The sequence below is a fragment of the Trachurus japonicus genome, chromosome 23 (assembly GCF_045865225.1).
Source record: "Trachurus japonicus isolate A0001 chromosome 23, Traja_1.0".
Taxonomy (NCBI): domain Eukaryota; kingdom Metazoa; phylum Chordata; class Actinopteri; order Carangiformes; family Carangidae; genus Trachurus; species Trachurus japonicus.
In genome coordinates, this window is record NC_140929.1 from 1,675,236 (window position 1) to 1,698,964 (window position 23,729).

Here is a 23,729-nt window from a genome sequence, read left to right on the forward strand (position 1 = left end):
CCTTCAGCATTCAGCATTCAGCATTCAGCATTCAGCCCGGCGGGTTCGAGCTTCGCCTTCGCCCACAGAAGTGCTCCCAAGTTCTTCTTATTAGCCGCGAACAGCTAACATGCTAACGGCGGAGCTGCGACGCTGTTCGTCTCCCGAACCGAACCGAACCCGTTCTCCCCGGTTCTGTCCGGTTCTGTTCTATTCTCTCTGTTCTCCTTCGTTACTAAACGACTCAGCGCGAACTCCTTCGCCCAGTTTTTGGATGCGTCTTCTCCTCGGGTTCGCGCAGCCTTAAGCGAATCTGTTCGCCTCCGTAGCTACGTCCACGGTATCTTCAGTTCGCCTACACGTTCGCTCGGGTTTCTGAAGGTCAGGAGGCGAAGCCGAAGCTTTTATACTAATACAAGCAACTAGACCTTAGACATAAATCATTACAGATATGAAGCTGACATGTGTTAGAGAGACTAAAGGATAATTTGAGGTTTATTTACATCTTTTATTTCAACATTCAGTCAGAGTTTGTCACTGAAACAGAAATATCAACTTTTCCAGACTCTCCATCTTTTTCCTGAGCTTTCACCACCTCTCTCAGTCTTCCTCCGTGACTCTCAGCCGGTCTGGGAGAGGCGGTCGAGACCTGCAGAAAAACAAGAGACTGAACTTTATATAAATTCAACTGTGTTTGAATTAAATTAGTGTTTAATTCTGTGTGTTTGTGTCAGAAGCTGTTGAACTCTGACCTCTGTGTGTTATGTAACGATAATTATTCTAATCTGAGTTTATTGGGGCCGTTGTTCAGACTGAACTCCACATGCACCTGGTTCTCCCTGATAGTGGGTCAGATAAGGTGGTCTAACACCTGTCACACCTGTCCCCCTCCCTCTTACAGGAGCTGGTTAAAGTCCTATTCCGTAGACTCTGGACCCAAAGAGCTGCTGAGGATCTGATGGAGGACGGTTCACACTGTCGGCCCGGTGAGTGAGTCTCTGCTCCCGACACCACAACTTTATTACTATATTTATTCATTACACTGTCATTATTGTTATATATCATATTATTTATCATCATATTATTATCAGTCAGTCAAATTAACTGTCACTTTGTGGTATGTCATTGCGTTATGTTAGGTCTACTGTCTCTTTTTTTCTCTTGTGTTGTTTGATTTGATTTGATTTATTTATTTAGCACAGTTTTAAAACAGTGCAAGGAGGGAACGAAGCCTAGGAGGCTCGTACAAAGTTCCACTCCCATCATCGAAGAATTACATGATAAGATAAACAATGAGAAATACAGCAAATAAAATAAAAAATGAACAGTAAAATGTACAGTACAACATAGAAAGACTATGAAACACAAACAACAGAAGGCCATTGCCTAATAAGAATGTATTCTTAGCAATTCTTGCCTGGTTAAATAAAGGTTTACTACTACTACTACTACTACATTATGGGATGTGAGTGGAGCAGCTTCAGACCTTCAGACCTTCAGGTTCGACACGGAGCTAAAAACAGACGTTGTCTCCTCGTTCACCTTCAGAGAGTCTAAAAACAGACGCTGTCGCTGCTCCTTCAGGACGACGTCTCCATTTTTAGATTTCCTTTTTCTACTCCACTGATCAGTTTCTATTTCTGCTGCTTCTGTTCTATTGTCGTCGGCTCAGATGATCAGAGGAGGAACCAGAGGAGCCGTCACATGTCTCATCTTCTCTAACTATTTAAAAACTTCTTTTTTACTCTTTGATGCTGAGTCTGGTTGGTGACAGTCTGTCCACATCTGTCCACATCTGTCCCCGTCTCTGCTGCAGCTCGTTCCTGTGGATCTCCGTCCAAGCAACTAGACCTTAGACATAATAAATCATTACAGATATGAAGCTGACATGTGTTAGAGAGACTAAAGGATAATTTGAGGTTTATTTTTTTCATTTTTTTATTTAACCTTTATTTAACCAGGCAGAATCAATTAAGAACAAGTTCTTATTTACAATGATGGCCTGACAAGAGGCATAAGCTTCTTGAGGGGAGGGGGGAGAGGGGAAAAGATAGGTTAAAAGACAATAGCAAATATGCACAACTATACAAACATTCAGCAAAAACAAGACAAAGAAGTTAAAGCAGAAGTAAGTGATATATTTGTGTTAATATAAGTCTTAAATAGTTCTGTCTTCCGACAGCAATCACTTCTATAGAGTGTTTGGTCTGAAACACGGGTCTGTCAGTCACTCTGCTCTGCTCTGAGCCCAGGAGAAAACTTTCCTTGTATCCTACAACCTTTATCCAATGAGGAGAGAGAACGGCATAAAGGGGCAGTCCTCTCTGTGTGTGCAGCCAAGGGATGCGCCTGAATGTGGTGACGTAGGGACGAGGACCAATAGATCCATGACGAGGGCGGGGGCTGCTAACTCCATCTGCTGACAAGACGTTATGGTGCGTTCAAGGCAACTCGTAACTCGTGTTTTTCCGACCTGTGAAGTCGTACCAGTTCGATCTGGTACGAGTTCACGGGTCAGAAGTTACGAGTGGCCGTTATAGTGACTTTCACAGGTAAAACAGGTCGGAGAAACACGAGTGGGTTGCCTGGAACGCTACAAAGTCGTAAGTTGTGACTTGAAGCTGTAATTTACGGTTTCAAAAGCCGGCCTGGAACGCAGCATTAGCCAAAACCACCGGATCGCTTACTTCTGCTTTAATAACAAGGATATACAAGCATAAAAAGAATTAATAGACAAGATTTTTTACAAGCATAAAAGAGTAAATAGCAGACATTACAGGATTCTTTAGAGAGCGTAAATCATCATCTTCATCATCTTTTATTTCAACATATTCAGTCAGAATTTGTCACTGAACAAAAATATTAACTTTTCCAGACTGCTTCTGGAAAAGTTCACATCTGTCCTCCACATCTCCTCACCTCCTGTCTCTGTCTCTGTCTCTGCTGCAGCTGGTTCCTGTGGATCTCCGTCCTCCTCTCGTCCTCGTCCACGCTGAGAGTTTCTCATCAGAGTCTTGACCCGTCGCCGCGGCAGCAGCCATGATGATGTTTCCTCCTCGGCCGCGGCTGCTCGTCTCCGTCTCCGTCGTCGTGGTGATGATGCTGATGATGACGTCACACCTTCCCGTGTCCGCCGCCGCGGACCCGGAGACCTGTTTCTCCAGACAGCACCAGAGCGCCAAGGTGAACGTCCGCGTGGCCCTGACCCGGCCGGGGACGCTGATGGAGGCTCGGCCGGTCCGGTCCGAGAGAGACTGCGTCCTGGCCTGCTGCTCCGGGGAGGTCAAACCAGGTGAGGGACGACTGCTGGAATCTGATTGGCTGAGGAGTCTGAGAGGAGATGAGTGGATCAAAGTGGATCGACTCTTCTTCACCCTCTGCTCTAAAACCAAACCGTTCAACCATTCAATCAATCAAGATGTATTTGTGTAGCCCAAAGCGCTTTACAACCAAATAACAACCGACAGAAAAAAACAGAGAATAAACATGGCACAACAGTTTTAAAGGGATACACCAACATTTTTTTTTCATGTCTTGCCTCACTCCCGAGTCCATGACCAGCAGATAGACACCATCCTTTCCACTGTGCGTGCAGTAACAAGGGAGATAGAGCCGTATCGCCGTAATTAGCTTAGCTCAAACACTGGAAGTGTATGGGTAGTGTTAGCCTGCCTCCACCTAAAGTCGCTAATTAGCTTAGCTCAAACACTGGAAGTGTATGGGTAGTGTTAGCCTGCCTCCTACCCGAGCTGAAATCAGCAGTCAGAAGCTGATTTCATTTTAGCTCTAAACTCTGTAAATATATCACTTTATCAACATTTCAAACATGTTTAGGTGAGAAAGTAGCCGTTTAGATCAGCAGTGTGTCGTTAATTTGTCTAAATACCAGCTGTTCACAATTTAGTTCGGACGAATTCGGCGCTACTCAAGCTAGCCGTTGTGACCAATGCACTTCCGGTTACTTTCACAAAATAAAACACCCGTTGCCCTTTACATACAGGAAACCATGACGATAGAATTTGTGCTTTTACTTTGAAATAGGAAGCTAACCTACCCTCGATGTAGCTAGCTTGAACCAAAATAAAGCGTCTTTGCTTGAACCCTCCGTTTTGACCGATCTCGTCCCGTTAGCGGCATTTGACCGCTCAAGATGCCTTACCGGAGAGTTTTGTCAGCTCTGAGACGAAGATCGGCCCACCGGTTTCCGTTTAGAGTTGAAGAGATTCTCTGATTACTTTAGGTGGAGGCAGGCTAACACTACCCATACACTTCCAGTGTTTGAGCTAAGCTAATTAGCGACTTTAGGTGGAGGCAGGCTAACACTACCTATACACTTCCAGTGTTTGAGCTAAGCTAATTAGCGACTTTAGGTGGAGGCAGGCTAACACTACCCATACACTTCCAGTGTTTGAGCTAAGCTAATTAGCGACTTTAGGTGGAGGCAGGCTAACACTACCTACACACTTCCAGCGTTTGAGCTAAGCTAATTAGCGACTTTAGGTGGAGGCAGGCTAACACTACCTATACACTTCCAGTGTTTGAGCTAAGCTAATTAGCGACTTTAGGTAGGAGGCAGGCTAACACTACCTATACACTTCCAGTGTTTGAGCTAAGCTAAGTACGGCGATACGGCTCTATCTCCCTTGTTACTGCACGCACAGTCGAAAGGATGGTGTCTATCTGCTGGTCATGGACTCGGGAGTGAGGCAAGACATGAAAAATAAATGTTGTTGGTGTATCCCTTTAAGTGTTAAAAGCCATTTTGCTTTATAAAAAAATAACAAATAAGTTCAAAATCAATAGCAAGAAATATTTCAGAAACAACAGTAAAAACAGAATGAACACGGCTCAACAGTTTTAAGTGTTATAAGCTGAGTGCAGTGTTTGTGTTGTATTGTACCCTGGTGTGATGACCTCATGATGATGTAACAAACAGTCAGAGTCTGAACTCACCTGCTGCAGGTGGAGCAGTGGATTCTGGGTAAACCAGGTCTGTTTTCAGTGGGTAAAACAAACGGCAGGCGGAGGAATGCAAACACAATGTTATAATAAAAAACTAGTTTAACTCACTAAAACTAAACTGGAATAAAAAAAGCAAACTGAAAAACTAAATAAATTAAAGTTATACACAACTATAAGTTAATAACCTCGGTTCAGACACATTGTTGTCGTCATGTTGTGTCTGTACTCAGATCTGACCCATGATGTCATGAATGTCTGAGCGGTTTATTGCTGTAGTTCCTGTAGTAGAGGCCCTGCCCCCATGCTGACCTCATCAGGTGAGGTCACCAGGTGAGGTCAGGGTGGGGGTGGGGCCTCCTCTACATGTACAAGGCTCCATAGCTCAGGGGTTAGAGCACTGGTCTTGTAAACCAGGGGTCGCGAGTTCAAATCTCGCTGGGGCCTGGCAGAGTTATTATAGTTCACTGAAACTAGAAGTAGATGTGAAAAAAATAGTAGTAAACTGAAATGAGAATTTAAAAAAATCCCTAAAATTACAAATCCAATGCAACTAAAAGGGAAAAATCTTACAAATGTGGAAGTTCATCTACAGAGGCTTTCTCCTAAAACATGAAAAACTAAATAAAAACTAGTTGAACTCACTAAAACTGAACTGAAATCAAAAAGCAAACTGAAAAACTAAATAAATGAAAGTTTCAGTTTGTCTTATTTCTAGTCAAAATGTCATTTCTAGTCAAAACAAATCTCATTATAGGGACTCATCACATAAAAAGTAGCTTGTTTCTAGACACTTTTTACTTCTTTCAAGCAGATTTTCACTTGAAAAAATCTGATAGTGGAGAAAGTTTTTCTTTCTTATCACAAGCACAAAAAAAACTTGCTTTCACTGGCAGATTTTTCTACTTATTTCAAGTGAAAATTTGTTTGAAACAAATGAAAATGATCTAAAAACAAGTTCATTTGTAGGTGATGAGTCTTATTTTAAGTGGAAAGAGATTAGTTTTGACTAGAAATGAGACATTTTGACAAGAAATAAGACAAATATTCTTGGAAAGATGTTGAGTTTTTGCAGTAGAGTAGTTCCTGTTGTGGAGGCCCCGCCCCTACCCTGACCTCACCTGTAGAGACACCAGGTGATGTCATCAGGTGAGGTCACCAGGTGAGGTCAGGGTGGGGGTGGGGCCTCTGTTACATGTACAAGGCTCCATAGCTCAGGGGTTAGAGCACTGGTCTTGTAAACCAGGGGTCGCGAGTTCAAATCTCGCTGGGGCCTGGCAGAGTTATTATAGTTCACTGAAACTAGAAGTTAGTAGCTGTGAAAAAATAATAGTCAACTGAGATAAGAATTTAAAAATCCCTAAAATCACAAATCCAATGCAACTAAAAGGGAAAAAATCCTACAAATGTGGAAGCTCATCTTCAGAGGCTTTCTCCTAAAACCTGAAAAACTAAATAAAAACTAGTTGAACTCACTAAAACTGAACTGAAATCAAAAAGCAAACTGAAAAACTAAATAAATGAAAGTTTTAGTTTGTCTTATTTCTAGTCAAAACAAATCTCATTATAGGGACTCCTCACATAAAAAGCAGCTTGTTTCTAGACACTTTTTACTTCTTTCAAGCAGATTTTCACTTGAAATAAGTAGAAAAATCTGATAGTGGAGCAAGTTTTTCTTTCTTATCACAAGCACACAAAAAAAACTTGCTTTCACTGGCAGATTTGTCTACTTATTTCAAGTAAAAATTAGTTTGAAACAAGTGAAAATGATCTAAAAACAAGTTAATTTTTAGGTGATGAGTCTTATTTTAAGTGGAAAGAGTTTAGTTTTGACTAGAAATTAGACATTTTGACAAGAAATAAGACAGATATTCTTGGAAAGATTTAGAGTTTTTGCAGTGTGTAGTTCCTGTTGTGGAGGCCCCGCCCCCACGCTGACCTCACCTGTAGAGACACCAGGTGAGGTCACCAGGTGAGGTCAGGGTGGGAGTGGGGCCTCTGTTACATGTACAAGGCTCCATAGCTCAGGGGTTAGAGCACTGGTCTTGTAAACCAGGGGTCGCGAGTTCAAATCTCGCTGGGGCCTGAACTTTAAACTGTCAATACAGTATGTAAGTTCAATAATCAATCAATAAAGCCCCGTTTCCACTATGTGCTACGGAACGGGTCGGTACGTGGTTTCTCTGAGTTACAGCGGGGCTCCGTGCAGCACTGCATGTCCATATGACGGTTGAGAACGGAGCTCACTTTTCTTCGTAACAAAAAGACACACCAAAAAACATCCAAATACCTCCATGCTGCTCGTCTGTAATGTCCATCTTGTATTGAAGCCCCGACATGAGAAATTGTTACGAAAAAAAATAAATAAGTCTTTATTTTAAGCTTGTTTGTAGCGGAAGCTCCAAGTGTTGCTCTTCCTGGTCCGTCCAAATCTGGTGAACTATCCCTTTAATGTTTTTTCATGCGAGAAAGTCACAGTTTAGAGTCCTAATCTGTGGTCAGTTTATCCAAAGCTGACCAATTAATTCATCATCACTCTTTATTCTTCTGTTACACAACCACTTATATTTTACTCTCTGATATCTACAGTTGTGTTTTTTTTACAGTTCAGATTGATTCACATCTGGAGCAGCTGTGACTCCTTCATGCAGCTCTAATCATATTAACAATTCAATAAGCCAATATTCTAAATGATGAATGAATAATGAAGCTTTAAACTGACTGACTGACACAATGAAATTCACTAAATGTAAAATGTAGATTCTCAGTCGTCACTCAGAAAATGAAAGAGCAGTTTCAGACGATTTTAAAAAGTCAGATGAAGTTTCACTTGTTTCAACCAACCTGCTCGTTAATTAACAGACAGTAAATGAACACAGAGCTGTCTCATTGTCTCATTGTCATCCTTCACACATATAAAACAGGATGAAAGATACCTATTGATGATGGATTATTGATTGATTATCCCCTTGTTTGTGTCTCTGAAGGAGCCAAGTGCAACATGGCCATGTTCTCCCACAGCGGAGAGGACAACTGTCTTCTGTTCCACTGTCCCGCCGAGCAAGACTGTCCCCTGATGAAGGCTGGGGAGGGGGTCAACACCTACGACATCTACAAAGGTCTGGCAGCTAACTAGTTAACTAGTCTCCTAGTTAGTTAATTAGTCTCCTAGTTAGTTAACTAGTCTCCTAGTTAGTCAGTTAGTTAGTTAGTTAGTTAGACAGACTGTCCCCTGATGAAGGCTGGGGAGGGGGTCAACACCTACGACATCTACAAAGGTCTGGTAGCTAACTAGTCTCCTAGTTAGTTAACTAGTCTCCTAGTTAGTTAGTTAGTTAGTTAGACAGACAGACTGTCCCCTGATGAAGGCTGGGGAGGGGGTCAACACCTACGACATCTACAAAGGTCTGGAAGCGTTAACTAGTCTCCTAGTTAGTTAACTAGTCTCCTAGTTAGTTAGTTAGTTAGTTAGTTAGTTAGTTAGTTAGTTAGACAGACTGTCCCCTGATGAAGGCTGGGGAGGGGGTCAACACCTACGACATCTACAAAGGTCTGGCAGAGTTAACTAGTCTCCTAGTTAGTTAACTAGTCTCCTAGTTGGTTGGTTGGTTAGTTAGTTAGTTAGTTAGTTAGTTAGTTAGTTAGTTAGTCAGACTGTCCCCTGATGAAGGCTGGGGACGGAGTCAACACCTACGACATCTAAAAAGGTCTGGCAGTTAACTAGTCTACTAGTTAGTTAGTTAGTTAGTTAGTTAGTTAGTTAGTTAGTTAGTTAGTTAGTTAGTTAGTTAGTTAGTTAGTTAGTTAGTTAGACAGACTGTCCCCTGATGAAGGCTGGGGAGGGGGTCAACACCTACGACATCTACAAAGGTCTGGCAGAGTTAACTAGTCTCCTAGTTAGTTAGTTAGTTAGTTAGTTAGTTAGTTAGTTAGACAGACTGTCCCCTGATGAAGGCTGGGGACAGAGTCAATCATTAGTTATCATGTAGGATTAGTTAGTTAGTCTGTTATCTTGTCAGTTAGTTGGTAAGTTAGTCTGTTATCTTGTCAGCTAGTTAGTTGGTAAGTTAGTCTGTTATCTTGTCAGTTAGTTAGTTGGTAAGTTAGTCTGTTATCTTGTCAGTTAGTCTGTTATCTTGTCAGCTAGTTAGTTGGTAAGTTAGTCTGTTATCTTGTCAGTTAGTCTGTTATCTTGTCAGCTAGTTAGTTGGTAAGTTAGTCTGTTATCTTGTCAGTTAGTCTGTTATCTTGTCAGCTAGTTAGTTGGTAAGTTAGTCTGTTATCTTGTCAGTTAGTTAGTTGGTAAGTTAGTCTGTTATCTTGTCAGTTAGTCTGTTATCTTGTCAGCTAGTTAGTTGGTAAGTTAGTCTGTTATCTTGTCAGTTAGTCTGTTATCTTGTCAACTAGTTAGTTGGTAAGTTAGTCTTTTATCTTGTCAGTTAGTCTGTTGTCTTGTCAGCTAGTTAGTTGGTAAGTTAGTCTGTTATCTTGTCAGCCAGTTAGTTGGTAAATTAGTCTGTTATCTTGTCAGCTAGTTAGTTGGTAAGTTAGTCTGTTATCTTGTCAGGCAGTTAGTTGGTAAGTTAGTCTGTTATCTTGTCAGCCAGTTAGTTGGTAAGTTAGTCTGTTATCTTGTCAGGCAGTTAATTGGTAAGTTAGTCTGTTATCTTGTCAGCCAGTTAGTTGGTAAGTTAGTCTGTTATCTTGTCAGCCAGTTAGTTGGTAAGTTAGTCTGTTATCTTGTCAGCCAGTTAGTTGCTAAATTAGTCTGGTATGTAGGTTGTTTAGTCTGTTATCATGTAGGTTGGTTGGTTAGTTAGTTGGTAAGTTAGTCTGTTATCTTGTCAGTTAGTCTGTTATCTTGTCAGCCAGTTAGTTGGTAAGTTAGTCTGTTATCTTGTCAGCTAGTTAGTTGGTAAGTTAGTCTGTTATCTTGTCAGCTAGTTAGTTGGTAAGTTAGTCTGTTATCTTGTCAGCTAGTTAGTTGGTAAGTTAGTCTGTTATCTTGTCAGCCAGTTAGTTGGTAAGTTAGTCTGGTATGTAGGTTGTTTAGTCTGTTATCATGTAGGTTGGTTGGTTAGTTAGTTGGTAAGTTAGTCTGTTATCTTGTCAGTTAGTCTGTTATCTTGTCAGCCAGTTAGTTGGTAAGTTAGTCTGTTATCTTGTCAGCTAGTTAGTTGGTAACTTAGTCTGTTATCTTGTCAGCTAGTTAGTTGGTAAGTTAGTCTGTTATCTTGTCAGCTAGTTAGTTGGTAAGTTAGTCTGTTATCTTGTCAGCCAGTTAGTTGGTAAGTTAGTCTGGTATGTAGGTTGTTTAGTCTGTTATCATGTAGGTTGGTTGGTTAGTTAGTTGGTAAGTTAGTCTGTTATCTTGTCAGTTAGTCTGTTATCTTGTCAGCCAGTTAGTTGGTAAGTTAGTCTGTTATCTTGTCAGCTAGTTAGTTGGTAAGTTAGTCTGTTATCTTGTCAGCTAGTTAGTTGGTAAGTTAGTCTGTTATCTTGTCAGCCAGTTAGTTGGTAAGTTAGTCTGTTATCTTGTCAGCCAGTTAGTTGGTAAGTTAGTCTGGTATGTAGGTTGTTTAGTCTGTTATCATGTAGGTTGGTTGGTTAGTTAGTTGGTAAGTTAGTCTGTTATCTTGTCAGTTAGTCTGTTATCTTGTCAGCCAGTTAGTTGGTAAGTTAGTCTGTTATCTTGTCAGTTAGTCTGTTATCTTGTCAGCCAGTTAGTTGGTAAGTTAGTCTGTTATCTTGTCAGCTAGTTAGTTGGTAAGTTAGTCTGTTATCTTGTCAGCTAGTTAGTTGGTAAGTTAGTCTGTTATCTTGCCAGCTAGTTAGTTGGTAAGTTAGTCTGTTATCTTGTCAGTTAGTTAGTCTGTTATGTAGGTTGTTTAGTCTGTTATCATGTAGGTTGGTTGGTTAGTTAGTTAGTTAGTCAGTCTGTTATCTTGTCAGTTAGTCCGCTATCTTGTCAGTTAGTTAGTCTGTTGTGTGGGTTAGTTAGTCTGCTAACTTGTCTAGTTAGTTGGTTAGTTTATCTTTCTTGTTAGTTACTTAGTCTGTTATCGAGTTAGTTAGTTAGTTAGTTAGTTAGTTCGTCTGTTGTCAGTTGGTTGGTTAGTTAGTTAGTTAGTTAGCTAGTCTGTTATCTTGTCAGTTAGTAAGTCTGTTGTCAGTTGGTTAGTTAACTACTCTGTGATCTTGTCAGTTAGTTGGTTAGTGAGTCTGTTGTCAGTCCGTTTAGTTAGTCGGTTATCTTGTCAGTTAGTTAGTCTGTTATCTTGTCAGTTAGTTAGTCTGTTATGTAGGTTAGTTAGTTAGTCTGTTCTCTTGTCAGATATTTAGTCTGTTCTCGTCATTTTCTTGTCTTCTGTCTTGGACAGGGTTGATTCATCCAACCACAGTGAGACCTGTCACCGTGACGACCACAGAAAAACCCACCACCACCACTACACCAGCACCGACCACAACTACAACCACACCTACACCCACCACCACTACCACAACCACAACCACTACCACTACCACACCTACACCTACAACAACAACCACCACCACACAAAGTACAACAACACCTACACCTACAACCACCACCACCACACCAGCACCGACCACAACCACACCTACAACCACTACAACCACACAAAGTACAACAACAACCACCACACAACCCCCCACCACAGCCCCTCCACCCATCATCATCATCGCCACCATGCCTGCAATAACTCTATCACCCCCCACCACCACCACAGCTGCTACAACAACAACAACAACTACAACTACAACTACAACAACAGCTGCTCCAACCGTCACCACCAAGAAACCAAACCATCCCAGTAAGAAGCAGAACAGACCCCCCAAGAAGGGAAAACCACATCCTGTCAGCGCCATTGCCACCACCACAACCACCACAACTACCACCACCAACGCCAATGTCGCCATTGTCGCCAACAATGGCAACGGCACCAACGCCGCCAATGTCGGCAATGTCGCCAGTTCTACCAATTCCACCAATGTCGCCAACGTTGGCAGTTCCATCAACGCCGCCAATGTCGCCAACGTCGGCAGTTCCATCAATGCCGCCAATGTCGCCAATGTCGCCAGTTCCACCAACGCCGCCAACGTCCGACCCGCCATGAGCTCCACCACGACATCACTTCCTGTTGCGCCGGCAGTTAAAGAGGCTGAACACAGAACTACTGGGAAACCACAGCCGAGCACTCGACCAACCACAACCACAACCACCACCACTACTGCCCCATCTACCACCACAACCACCACTACTATTGCCCCAACCACCACTACTACAACGACCACAACTACCACAACTACAACTGCCCCAACTACCACCACAACCACTACACCCGTTCCTACCACTGCTGCCCCTCCCCCTCCCTCCACCACCACCAGGTCGTCTCCGGTCGTCATCGTCCCCAAAGGCGCCGGCGACCAGTCGGACCAGTCGGACCAGTCGGACGGCGCTCTGCAGGACTCGACGGCGGCGGTGGGTGAGGAGGGGGGGCGGGGGGGTAAGGCTGCGGCTGCGTTGGCGGCGCGCGGGGCGGTGAAGAGCGGCGTGGTGGCGTTCATGGTGCTGGGCCTCGCCGTGCTGACGCTGGCGCTGGCCGTGGGCGGGCGCAAGGCCATGGAGTCGTTCGACCGGCGCCACTACACCCGACTGGAGCTCAACGACCTGCACTACGAGGTCTGAGGACGCCAACGCCGTCGCCAACGGCAACGCCACCGCTACCGCCACCGCCACCGCCATCGGGAAACGGAAGCTCGGAGGGACGAAAAACAATCAAGACTGATGATCCACAGAGTCTCTCAGTGACTTCACTTTTTTTTGTTCTCCGAGAGCGAGGTGGTTGCCATGACTACGGAGAACACTGCGTTCCGATTGGTTAGCTAAGTCGGACGGGGAAACCACACGCGGCGTCTTCACGTCTTCACCGCCGCACCGCGAGGTCACTGTGACGTCGTCGTCGTCGTCTCAGACAGAAGAACCCGTTCCTCTGGGAAAACGCTTTGTTTTTGCAGATTCTGAACTTTTTTTTTCCCTTAACGGACGAAAACGAAGACGTCGTTGATCTGATGAGATGCAGTAGATTTACCTGCTTTTATATTATTATTATTATTATTATTATTAAACACCTGACCAATTAAAACACATCAAGTAACATTAGATATTATCACAACTCACCTGCACTTATTTTTATTAATAATAATTATAATAATACTGTCACATGTTGAAACAAATGCAACACTTATTATTAATTATTGATAATTGATCTGAGTGTTTAGCTCCTCCCAGGTTTGTACGGAGGCTCAAAGGTCCTGAAAGATTACACCTTGTTTTTTATTTTTATGTCTTCTGCTTCACTGAATATTTTCTTTCCTAAAACTCAGATAGATCTTCAGTTTCTCTGAATCAAGAATCATTTTTATTCTGAGAGTTTGATCCAGATTCTCAGAGGATTTTATTTTATTTTACTTCCTTTCTGCCTGTGAAATGTTTTGATCTTTCAGGACTTCATCTTCTTAGTCACAGTCTCAGCTTCTCACCTGCCTGAGTTTTAAGCCCCGCCTCTCTCTCTCTCTCTCTCTCTCTCTCTTCTTCCTCATCACCTGGTGAGACAAACAAACAAACTCCAGCTGGGCGACGGAAAAAAATAAAAAAAATAAAAAAAACAAAGGAAAAAATAAACCAACAGCAATATTTTTAATTCCCAAACTCAGGAAGCTGTGGAGTGGAGCGGGTGTGGAGCGGAACTGGACTCGGGTCTCAGTCGGACCAACCAACACCTGCATGAACGGACCGGGGTGGCTGCTTCACGCTCACTGTGTTGATTTTTTCTATTTTCTCTTGTTTCACTGATGATGATGATGATGATGATGATGATGATGATGATGATGAAGATGAAGATGACGATGATGCAATCCTCTGAAAGTCGATGCACTAACACTAAGTCTCCTGCGGTTTTTTGATAAATGTGATCTGCTTCTTTTTTCAATATTAGATTGTTTTTTCATAGGTAAGAGTACAAACACTGGCTGCGCACTATTTTCCTATAATAACTACATTTGTATTGGATGTCAGTGTATCTGGGGGTTTGGGGTGGGAGTGGGGGTGTTGGTGCAGCAGCAGCAGCAGCAGTCGGCCACCAGGGGGCAGCAGCAGCCAGGTGGGGAACTGAACTTCCTGCTGCTGCTGCTGCTGCTGCTTCACTTCTCTTCTCTGCTCTTTGTTTTCTTCTGGATTCGTTCTGGCTGGTGAATCGTCTGGTCTCGTTCTGTGAAGTGAAGCTTTTGCATAAGTTTGATGTTTTTGTTCTTGTAAGGATTAAAAAAAAATGTGATTTTCGAACGTTTGGTGTCGTTTTGTGATGAAAACAAGTTGGTATGAACGAAGCAGGAAAGAAAAGATCAAACTCTGAGAATCAATATCAGCTCCATAAGTGAGTTTATCACACTGTACATTATATATAAGTATATAGGCCTACACTGCAAAAACTCAAAATCTTTCCAAGAATATTTGTCATATTTCTTGTAAAAATGTCTCATTTCTAGTCAAAACTAAACTCTTTCCACTTAAAATAAGACTCATCACCTAAAAATGAACTTGTTTTTAGATCAGTTTCACTTGTTTCAAACTAATTTTCACTTGAAATAAGTAGAAAAATCTGCCAGTGAAAGCAAGTTTTTTGTGCTTGTAATAAGAAAGAGAAACTTATCAGATTTTTCTACTTATTTAAGTTTCAGTTTATTTATTTAAAAAAAGGGACAATACATATTAAAGCAGAAGTAAGTGATATATTTGTGTTAATCTAAGTCTTAAATAGTTGTATCTTCCGACAGCAATCACTTCTATAGAGTGTTTGGTCTGAAACACGGGTCTGTCAGTCACTCTGCTCTGCTCTGAGCCCAGGAGAAAACTTTCCTTGTATCCTACAACCTTTATCCAATGAGGAGAGAGAACGGCATAAAGGGGCAGTCCTCTCTGTGTGTGCAGCCAAGGGATGCGCCTGAATGTGGTGACGTAGGGACGAGGACCAATAGATCCATGACGAGGGTGGGGGCTGCTAACTCCGTCGGCTGACAAGACGTTATGGTGCGTTCAAGGCAACTCGTAACTCCTGTTTTTCCGACCGTGAAGTGGTACCAGTTCGATCTGGTACGGGTTCACGGGTCAGAAGTTACGAGTGGCCGTTATAGTGACTTTCACAGGTAAAACAGGTCAGAGAAACACGAGTGTGTTGCCTGGAACGCTACAAAGTCGTAAGTTGTGACTCGAAGCTGTAATTTACGGTTTCAAAAGCCTGCCTGGAACGCAGCATTAGCCAAAACCACCGGATCGCTGACTTCTGCTTTAAGTAACTTCTCACATTTTAAGTTTTAAGTTAAACTTAATCAGATCAATCATTTGAACGTTTTTCTTTTTTCCTTCTTCTCCTTCTTCTCCACCCTTTCTTTTTCTCACTCTTTTCTCTTTCTTCTTCTTATTTTCTTCCTCTTCTTCTCCACCTTTTCTCCTCCTTCTTCCCATTCTTCCTCTTCTTTTCCTTCTTCTCCCTTTCTTTTTCTCACTCTTTTCTTTTCTCTTACTTCTTATTTTCTTCTCCTTCTTCCCATCTTCTTTTCTTTCTTGTCCCTTTCTTTACTCCCACTTTTCTTTTTCCTTCTTATTCTACTTCTTTTCTTCCTCTTCTCCGCCTTTTCTCCTCCTCCTTCCCATTCTTCCTCTTCTTTTTTCTCTTTCTTCTTCTTATTTTCTTCCTCTTCTTCTCCACCTTTTCTCCTTCTTCCCATTCTTCCTCTTCTTTTCCTTCTCCACCTTCTTTTTTCCTTTCTCCTTCTTCCCATTTTTCCTCTTCTCTTCCTTCTTCTCCTTCTTCTCCCTTTCTTTTTCCCCCCACTTTTCTTTTTTCTTCTTATTCTACTTCTTTTCTTCCTCTTCTCCACCTTCTTCCCATTCTTCCTCTTCTTTTCCTTCTTCTCCCTTTCTTTTTCTCCCACTTTTCTTTTTTCTTCTTATTCACCTACTTCTTTTCTTCCTCTTCTTCTCCACCTTTTCTCTTCCTTCTTCTTCTTCTTCTTCTTCTCCCTTTCTTTTTCTCCCACTTTTCTTTTTTCTTCTTATTCTACTTCTTTTCTTCCTCTTCTTCTCCACCTTTTCTCTTCCTTCTTCTTCTTCTCCCTTTCTTTTTCTCCCACTTTTCTCTTTTCTTCTTATTCTACTTCTTTTCTTCCTCTCCTCCTCCACCCTTTCTTTTCTCCCTCTTCTTCTTTTTCTCCTTCTTCTTCTCCCTTTCTTTTTCTCCCACTTTTCTTTTTTCTTCTTATTCCACTTCTTTTCTTCCTCTTCTCCTTCTTCCCATTCTTCCTCTTCTCCTCCTCTCCTCCTCTTCTCCTCTTGCAGCCGCAGCAGCCCAACGTGTTGTTTATCGTGTAGTAACATTATCTTTGGCTGGAGGAGAGCATGAAATCAGAACAACAATAGAAACAGCGGAGCAGAGGAGGAGGAGGAGGAGGAGGAGGAGGAGGTGGGGGGAGGTGGTGGGAGGTGGTAGTGGAGGAGGAGGAGGAGGAGGAGGCGGGGGGAGCAGCAGCTTCCTCACAGCGGAAGGAGACGACGGATCTCCTGCAGGACAATGTGAGACACGGAGAGTTGATCCAGCAGCAGGATGGGAGCAGCGGGCACCGAGTGATCCCACTGCTGCAGCAGCAACAACACCCAGAGGAATAATAATAATAATAATAATAATACAGATAATAATACTGATCCCAGACCCGCCGGGGGGAGGCGGGGGGGTGGGTTTGCGCTTTGCTTTGTGTTGTTTTCCTTCCTCCGCCGGGGGCCGCGGCCGCAGCGATGGGCAGCGGGCGCTGAGGGCCTCGAACCGGGGCCAGAAGCAGAGGAAGATGGGTGTCTGTGTGTGTGCGCTGCGGAGCCTGCTGCTGCTGTTGTCTACTTTTTGTTTGCTCATACGAGGTGAGTGTGGCCTTGCTACACACATACACACACTACACACACATTACACAACACACACACTATAGGCTCTACACACTTTAACTCCCAATGTGTGTGTGTGTTTGGTACAAAACAAAGCAGCTTTTATTAACATGCGGAGGAAATCAGAAATCACAACCGAGGCCCAGTCACCGCCTGCGGGCTGTGGTGGCTGCTTCTCCCCGAGCAGAGCGCTCCTGCTGCGGGGGAAGGCAGCCACAACCAGCCGCTGTAGCATCGTTAGCATGTTAGCATGTAGCATAAAGCAGGGAGGAGAGATGGTGGTGGTGGTGGTGGAGGAGGAGGAGAGGGGGGAGAAGAGAAGAGGAGAAAAACAGGCCGGTTTCCTCCGGTACCGAGGCGGGTTAGAGGGGTGTTTATAGACCGGACCGGGGGGATGTGGAGGGGTTCGGCCGAGCTGCAGCGGCTGCTAAGCGGCTAAGTTTGTGTGAAGTGTTGGAGAGTTTATGGAGCTGTTAGCACAACAGATGCTAGGTGGCTAAAGCAGCTACAGAGTGAACACAAAGCTGCTGATGGAAAACACGGAACCTGCTGCTGCTGCTGCTGGACTCACCTTTACCTGTGTGTTGTGTGTCCGTGTGTGTGTAGGGAGAGACAACACACACTTAGGTCACTATAACACAACAATATAAACTATAAACTATAACACAACCAGGACACAGTGAGAGTTTGTTAAAAACATGTTGGACTGAACCTGAATCTGTTAAAACTACTGATCAATAATCACTGATCAATAACTCAGACACTGATTCCTGTTGATTCATCTTCATTTTGTTCAGTTAATATTGAACTGGGGCTCAGGATTATTATTATTCTTGATTAATCTGCTGATTATTGTCTATAAAACTAGTGACAAACTAAAGGTTCAGGTATGAGGCTGAAACAGACTTTTGTTTTGAAAGGTATTGATCAGTGTATTTGTTATTGATGAGACTAAACTCAGGATTCAGACCTGATCGGATCAATAACATCAGGATGAAAGTTTATTTCTTGTGTAGAAAGTTGTGTTAAAACATGTTAAACCCATTGGACTGAACCTGGTTCTGTTAAAACTATCTATCTATCTATCTATCTATCTATCTATCTATCTATCTATCTATCTATCTATCTAGTCTGATCAATAACAAACACACTGATCAATACCTGACACAATATGTCAAAATAAAAGTCTGTTTCAGCCCAGGAGCTCAGGATGTTTTCATTATTGATCGATCTGCTGATTATTGTCTGTTAAACCAGTCACAAACTAAAGGTTTGAGGCTGAAACAGACTTTTATTTCGACATATTTTGTCAGGTATTGATCAGTGTGTTTGTTATTGATCAGACTAAAGGCAATCGTATCAATAACACCAGGATGAAAGTTGATTTCTTGTGTAGAAAGTTGTGTTAAAACATGTTAAACCTACTGGACTGAAACTGGATCTGTTAAAACTACTGATCAATAATCACCGATCAATAACTCAGACACTGATTTCTGTTGATTCATCTTCATTTTGTTCAGGATGTTTTCATTATTGATCGATCTGCTGATTATTGTCTGTAAAACCAGCAACAAACTAAAGGTTTGAGGCTGAAAAAGACTTTAATTTTGGCATATTGTGTCAGGTATTGATCAGTGTATTTGTTATTGATCAGACTAGATAGATAGACAGATAGATAAACAGATAGATAGATAGATAGATAGATAGATAGATAGATAGATAGATAGATAGATAGATAGATAGATAGATAGATAGATAGATATACTTTATTGATCCCAAGCTGGGAAATTACAGATAAACTCAGGTTTCAGACCTGATCGTATCAATAACATCAGGATGAAAGTTGATTTCTTGTGTAGAAAGTTGTGTTAAAACATGTTAAACCCACTGGACTGAACCTGGTTCTGTTAAAACTACCGATCAATAATCACCGATCAGTTGATTCATCTTCGTTTTGATCAGTTAATATTGACCAGGAGCTGAAGATTCTTTTCATCATTGATTGATCTGCTGATTATTGTCTATAAACTAGTGACAAACTAAAGGTTCAGGTTTTTTGGAGCAGAAACAGACTTTTATTTTGATATATTTTGTCAGGTATTGATCAGTGTATTTGTTATTGATCAGACTAAAGACAGGACTCAGACCTGATCGGATCAATTTTCTGTTGATTCGTCTTCATTTTGTTCAGGGTGTTTTCATTATTGATTGATCTGCTGATTATTGTCTGTAAAACCAGTAACAAACTAAAGGTTTGAGGCTGAAAAAGACTTTTATTTTGACATATTTTGTCAGGTATTGATCAGACTAGATAGATAGATAGATAGATAGATAGATAGATAGATAGATAGATAGATAGATAGATAGATAGATAGATAGATATACATACTTTATTGATCCCAAACGGGGAAATTACAGATAAACTGAGGGCTCAGACCTGATCGGATCAATAACATCAGGATGAAAGTTGATTTCTTCTGTAGAAAGTTGTGTTTATAACATGTTAAAGGGATAGTTCATCCAAAATTGAAATTTCACTCATTATCTACTCACAATGCAGCACTGCATGTCCATATGACGGTTGAGAACGGAGTTCACTTTTCTTCGTCCAAAAAGACACACCAAAAAACATCCAAATACCTCCATGCTGCTCGTCTGTAATGTCCCTCTGGTATTGAAGCCCCGACATGAGAAATTGTTCAGAAAAAATTAAATAAGTCTATATTTTAAGCTTGTTTGTAGCAGAAGTTCTTATCAGTTTTCTCTTTTTATCTCAGTTCAGTTTCAGTGAGTTCAACAAGTGATGAATCAGTTTTAGTTTAGTTTTTATTTTAGAGGAATTGACTAGTTTTTATTGAGTCTTAGTTGTAGTTTTTATTTTAGTTTATATTTTTACAGACCTCTGAAGATGAACTTTTTCCCCCTTAGTTGCATCCATCCCATAATGTTCCCATCAGTCCTCATCAGGTTCCATTCACTCTTTTCTACCTGTGGGTCGTACTCCAACTCGTCCCATATTGAGCTTATATTACCACAGTTTTTTTTAAATTATTGTTACTTTTTCTTTCTTTTTTAGAATTTTTACAATTTTTTTGTTTTACTTTTTTTTCTGTCTTTTTTTTTTTTTTTTTTTTTAATTTTTACAACTTTTTTCTTTTCTTTCTGTCTTTTTTTTTTTTATTTATTTTTTTAATTTTTACCACTTTTTTTTTTTTTTTTAGAATTTTTACAACTTTTATTTAGCTACTTTTTTCTTTTCTGTTTTTTAGAATTTTTACCAGTTTTAATTTTTTTTTTAGAATTTTTACAACTTTTTTTTGTTACTTTTCTTTTTTTAAAGAATTTTTGCCACTTTTTTTAAATTAAATTTTTCTTTTTACTTTTTCTTTTACACTTTTTCTAGAAATGTTACATGTTTTTGTAGAAATTGTATCAGTTTTTTCCAGAAATTTCTCCACAATAATTCAAAAAAATTCACAAAATTGAACGTACATTGACTAAAAAAGTATCATTCCTCTGCCTCAGAACAAGTATTTGAGTATTTCTGGTGTTTGCCTCAACATTTTGTCCCGTGGGGTCCGTGGTCGTTGATGTAAACCAGTTTGTGAACCTCTGTCCTGAACCACCTGTGTGACTTTTTGCTGCACTACACATCCTCAGTTTTCTTTTGCTTCCAGAGGCTCCATACTTTGTTATTCCCATCTTCATGTAGTTAAATTATCTTCATCCCTCAACACTTTTAAGTTCAGACTGAAAGCTTAAACCTGTTAAATCAAGGTTCCTAATAGTTTCTTTTCCAGTATATTTGTCATTGGATCATTATCTCTTTACATGCTCATACACTCACTCAGTCAAATACGATTATTTTATATTTTATACATACCCATGTTTTTATTTCTGACTTCTTTGAGTGTGTGCTATAAAATGGCTTGTATTGCTTTCTTTTTTGTTATTTGTTGTTGCTTTCTCCTATTGTTGTTGTTGATTTATCTTCTGCACTGTAAAAAATCAAAAATCTTACCAAGAATATTTGTCTTATTTTTAGTCAAAATGTCATTTCTGGCCAAAACAAATGTCATTCTACTTAAAATAAGACTCATCACATTAAAAAGCAGCTTGTTTTTCGACACTTTTTACTTCTTTCAAGCAGATTTTCACTTGAAATAAGTAGAAAAGTCTGACAGTGGAGCAAGTTTTTCTTTCTTATTACAAACACAAAAAACTTGCTTTAACTGGCAGATTTTTCGACTTAACTCGAGTGAAAATTTGTTTGAAACAAGTGAAAATGATCTAAAAACAAGTAAATTTTCGGGTGATGGGTCTTATTTTAAGTGGAAAGAGATTAGTTTTGACTAGAAATGAGACATTTTGACAAGAAATAAGACAAATATTCTTTAGTTTTTGCAGTGTGTAGGGTTTTTTAACCTCTCCCGCACTTACTATTCTTGTTTCATTTCTGTTTTTTTGTAATTGTCTTTTATTATGGAGCAAATAAATAAATACAAATACTCCCCCCCCTCCTCTCTCACCCAGCCGTGCCTCTGCTGCTGTATGCGAACCGCCGGGACCTCAGGCTCGTGGACGCGGCCCACGAGAAGGCCAACGCCACGGTGGTGGTGGGCGGGCTGGAGGACGCCGCGGCCGTGGACTACGTGTACGCGCTGGGCCTCATCTACTGGAGCGACGTGAGCGAGGAGGCCATCAAACGCACCGTCTTCAACCAGTCGGGCGCCAGCGAGGTGCAGACGGTGGTGCCGGGCCTGGCCTCGCCCGACGGCCTGGCCTGCGACTGGCTCGGCAGGAAGCTGTACTGGACCGACTCGGAGACCAACCGCATCGAGGTGTCGGAGCTGGACGGAGCGCTGAGGAAGGTCCTGTTCTGGCAGGAGCTGGACCAGCCACGAGCCATCGCCCTGGACCCCGAGAGAGGGTGAGTGTGACGTGTAAAAGACTAACCTATTGGACGCACAAAGTCTTTTTTTAAAGGGATAGTTCACCCAAAATGGAAGCAGGAAAGAAAAGATCAAACTCTGAGAATCATTATCAGCTCCATAAGTGAGTTTATCACACTGTACATTATATATAAGTAGATAGGCCTACACTGCAAAAACTCAAAATCTTTCTTGTCAAAATGTCTCATTTCTAGTCAAAACTAATCTCTTTCCACTTAAAATAAGACTCATCGCGTAAAACTTAAAGGGATAGTTCACCCAAAGTTGAAATTTCACTCATTATCTACTACTCCCCCTCATGTGGACTAAGGGCTGGGAGAAGTTTCAGAGTCCTCCGTGGCTTCTCTGAGTTACAGGGGGTCTCGGCGTAGCAGTGCATGTCCATATGACGGTTGCAACTCAGTCCCTCTTGTATTGAAGCCCCGAAATGCGAAATTGTCCTGAAAAAAATTAAATAAGTCTATGTTTCAAGCTTGTTTTGTAGCGGAAGCTCCTCTTCCCGGTTCGTCAAATTTGGATGAACTGGGAAGAGGAGCTTCGAGAAGCTTCCGCTACAAAACAAGCTTGAAATATAGACTTATTTAATTTTTTTTCGGGACAATTTCGCATTTCGGGGCTTCAATACAAGACGGACATTACAGACGAGCAGCATGGAGGTATTTGGATGTTTTTTGGTGTGTCTTTTTGCTACGCCGAGACCCCCTGTAACTCAGAGAAGCCACGGAGGACTCTGAAACTTCTCCCAGCCCTTAGTCCACATGAGGGGGAGGAGATAATGAGTGAAATTTCAATTTTGGGTGAACTATCCCTTTAAGTGAATGCAACATGTTTCTGTGAAGCTCCACTGTGTTTCAGCAGCTTCCCAACCTGCACACAAACAAAGTTAAAGGACAATTCTGCTTGACTTGAAGTTTTGTCTGCATTCTGGTTCCCGTCTGTAGCGGAGACGGAAATCACCAAATTCACCAAAATAAAAGCGTTCACCAACATAAAACTTATAATAGACATTTAAATAAACATTAACTTGTAATACAATAAAAGCTAAAGGTTAAAAACGTAATGGCTCGGGGACTTTCTTGTAAATTATATTCCTTAAATCAAAGACTTTCACCGCATTTTATTAGGTTGGTGCTTTTATTTTGAAGGAAAGGCCTGTCTCTCTCGCCTTGGATCCGTTTCCTTACCAAAACAGTGATGCACACACACACACACACACACACACACACACAGACACTCCAGAGAGCAGCAGGATTAGATGTAAATCCAGCAGGACTCAGATAAAAGAAGCTCTAATGTATTCATGAGTTTATTTAAATGTGAGTTTCTCTCTCTCTCGGTCTATTCATAGAGACTCGTCCTCCGGTGTTTGATCTGTCAGAGATAAAAGTGGCTCGTTGCTTTCTCTCTCTCTCTCTCTCCGTCCTCGCTCCGAGTCGTTGTTGTTTGTTAGTTTGTTGTGTTGGATGTCATCATGAGACACAGGTGAACCAATCAGAAGTAGCTCCGCCCCCACGGCACCAAAAGAGGATGATAATAAGATAATAACATCTGTACTTCCTGTTTGTGACATCGCTCTGCTGTTTCTACGGTTACGGGAGAAGTTGGAGACGACAGGAAGTGTCTTCTGAAATCTCCAGGGCTGCGTTTTATTTTGAAAACTCCAGGGCTGCGTTTTATTTTGAAAACTCCAGGAGTTGCGTTTTATTTTGAAAACTCCAGGAGTTGCATTTTATTTTGAAAACTCTAGGAGCTGCGTTTTATTTTTGAGAACTCCAGAGCTGCGTCTTAATTTGAAAACTCCAGGGCTGCGTTTTATTGTGAAAACTTCA

The 23,729-nt window shown here is 41.5% G+C and overlaps 2 protein-coding genes and 3 non-coding genes across 7 annotated transcripts in view; all 5 read left to right on the forward strand.

Annotated features, from left to right (window-relative positions):
- Positions 1–866: 866 nt before the first annotated feature.
- mansc1 (MANSC domain containing 1) lies at positions 867–12,687 on the forward strand. The gene is made up of 4 exons (XM_085769930.1): positions 867–965; positions 2,929–3,271; positions 7,926–8,057; positions 11,319–12,687. The coding sequence occupies exons 2-4, from the start codon at positions 3,019–3,021 to the stop codon at positions 12,644–12,646; spliced, it is 1,713 nt and encodes a 570-aa protein (XP_085626056.1). The 5' UTR covers positions 867–965; positions 2,929–3,018; the 3' UTR covers positions 12,647–12,687.
- Positions 5,313–5,385, forward strand: trnat-ugu (transfer RNA threonine (anticodon UGU)). The gene has a single exon. It is a non-coding gene; the product is annotated as a tRNA-Thr (tRNA).
- trnat-ugu (transfer RNA threonine (anticodon UGU)) lies at positions 6,142–6,214 on the forward strand. Its single transcript has one exon. It is a non-coding gene; the product is annotated as a tRNA-Thr (tRNA).
- On the forward strand, positions 6,952–7,024 carry trnat-ugu (transfer RNA threonine (anticodon UGU)). The gene has a single exon. It is a non-coding gene; the product is annotated as a tRNA-Thr (tRNA).
- Positions 12,688–16,758: 4,071 nt separating the features above from the next.
- Positions 16,759–23,729, forward strand: part of lrp6 (low density lipoprotein receptor-related protein 6) — a 69,553-nt gene continuing 62,582 nt past the window's right edge. Inside the window, exons 1-2 of one of the 3 annotated variants that reach the window (XM_085768858.1) lie at positions 16,759–16,927; positions 21,482–21,878. In XM_085768858.1, coding sequence (XP_085624984.1) covers positions 16,858–16,927; positions 21,482–21,878 — 467 coding nt within the window. In that variant the 5' untranslated portion in view covers positions 16,759–16,857. The remainder of the gene's footprint in view (positions 16,928–21,481; positions 21,879–23,729) is intronic. The other 2 variants (XM_085768859.1, XM_085768857.1) reach the window with 2 other exon arrangements.

Coding starts and splice junctions, on each gene's coding strand:
- mansc1 (XM_085769930.1), top strand. CDS start 3,019: ATGATGATGTTTCCTCCTCGGCCGCGGCTGCTCGTCTCCGTCTCCGTC. Junction 3,272..7,925: donor CTCCGGGGAGGTCAAACCAG/GTGAGGGACGAC, acceptor GTGTCTCTGAAG/GAGCCAAGTGCAACATGGCC. Junction 8,058..11,318: donor CACCTACGACATCTACAAAG/GTCTGGCAGCTA, acceptor TGTCTTGGACAG/GGTTGATTCATCCAACCACA.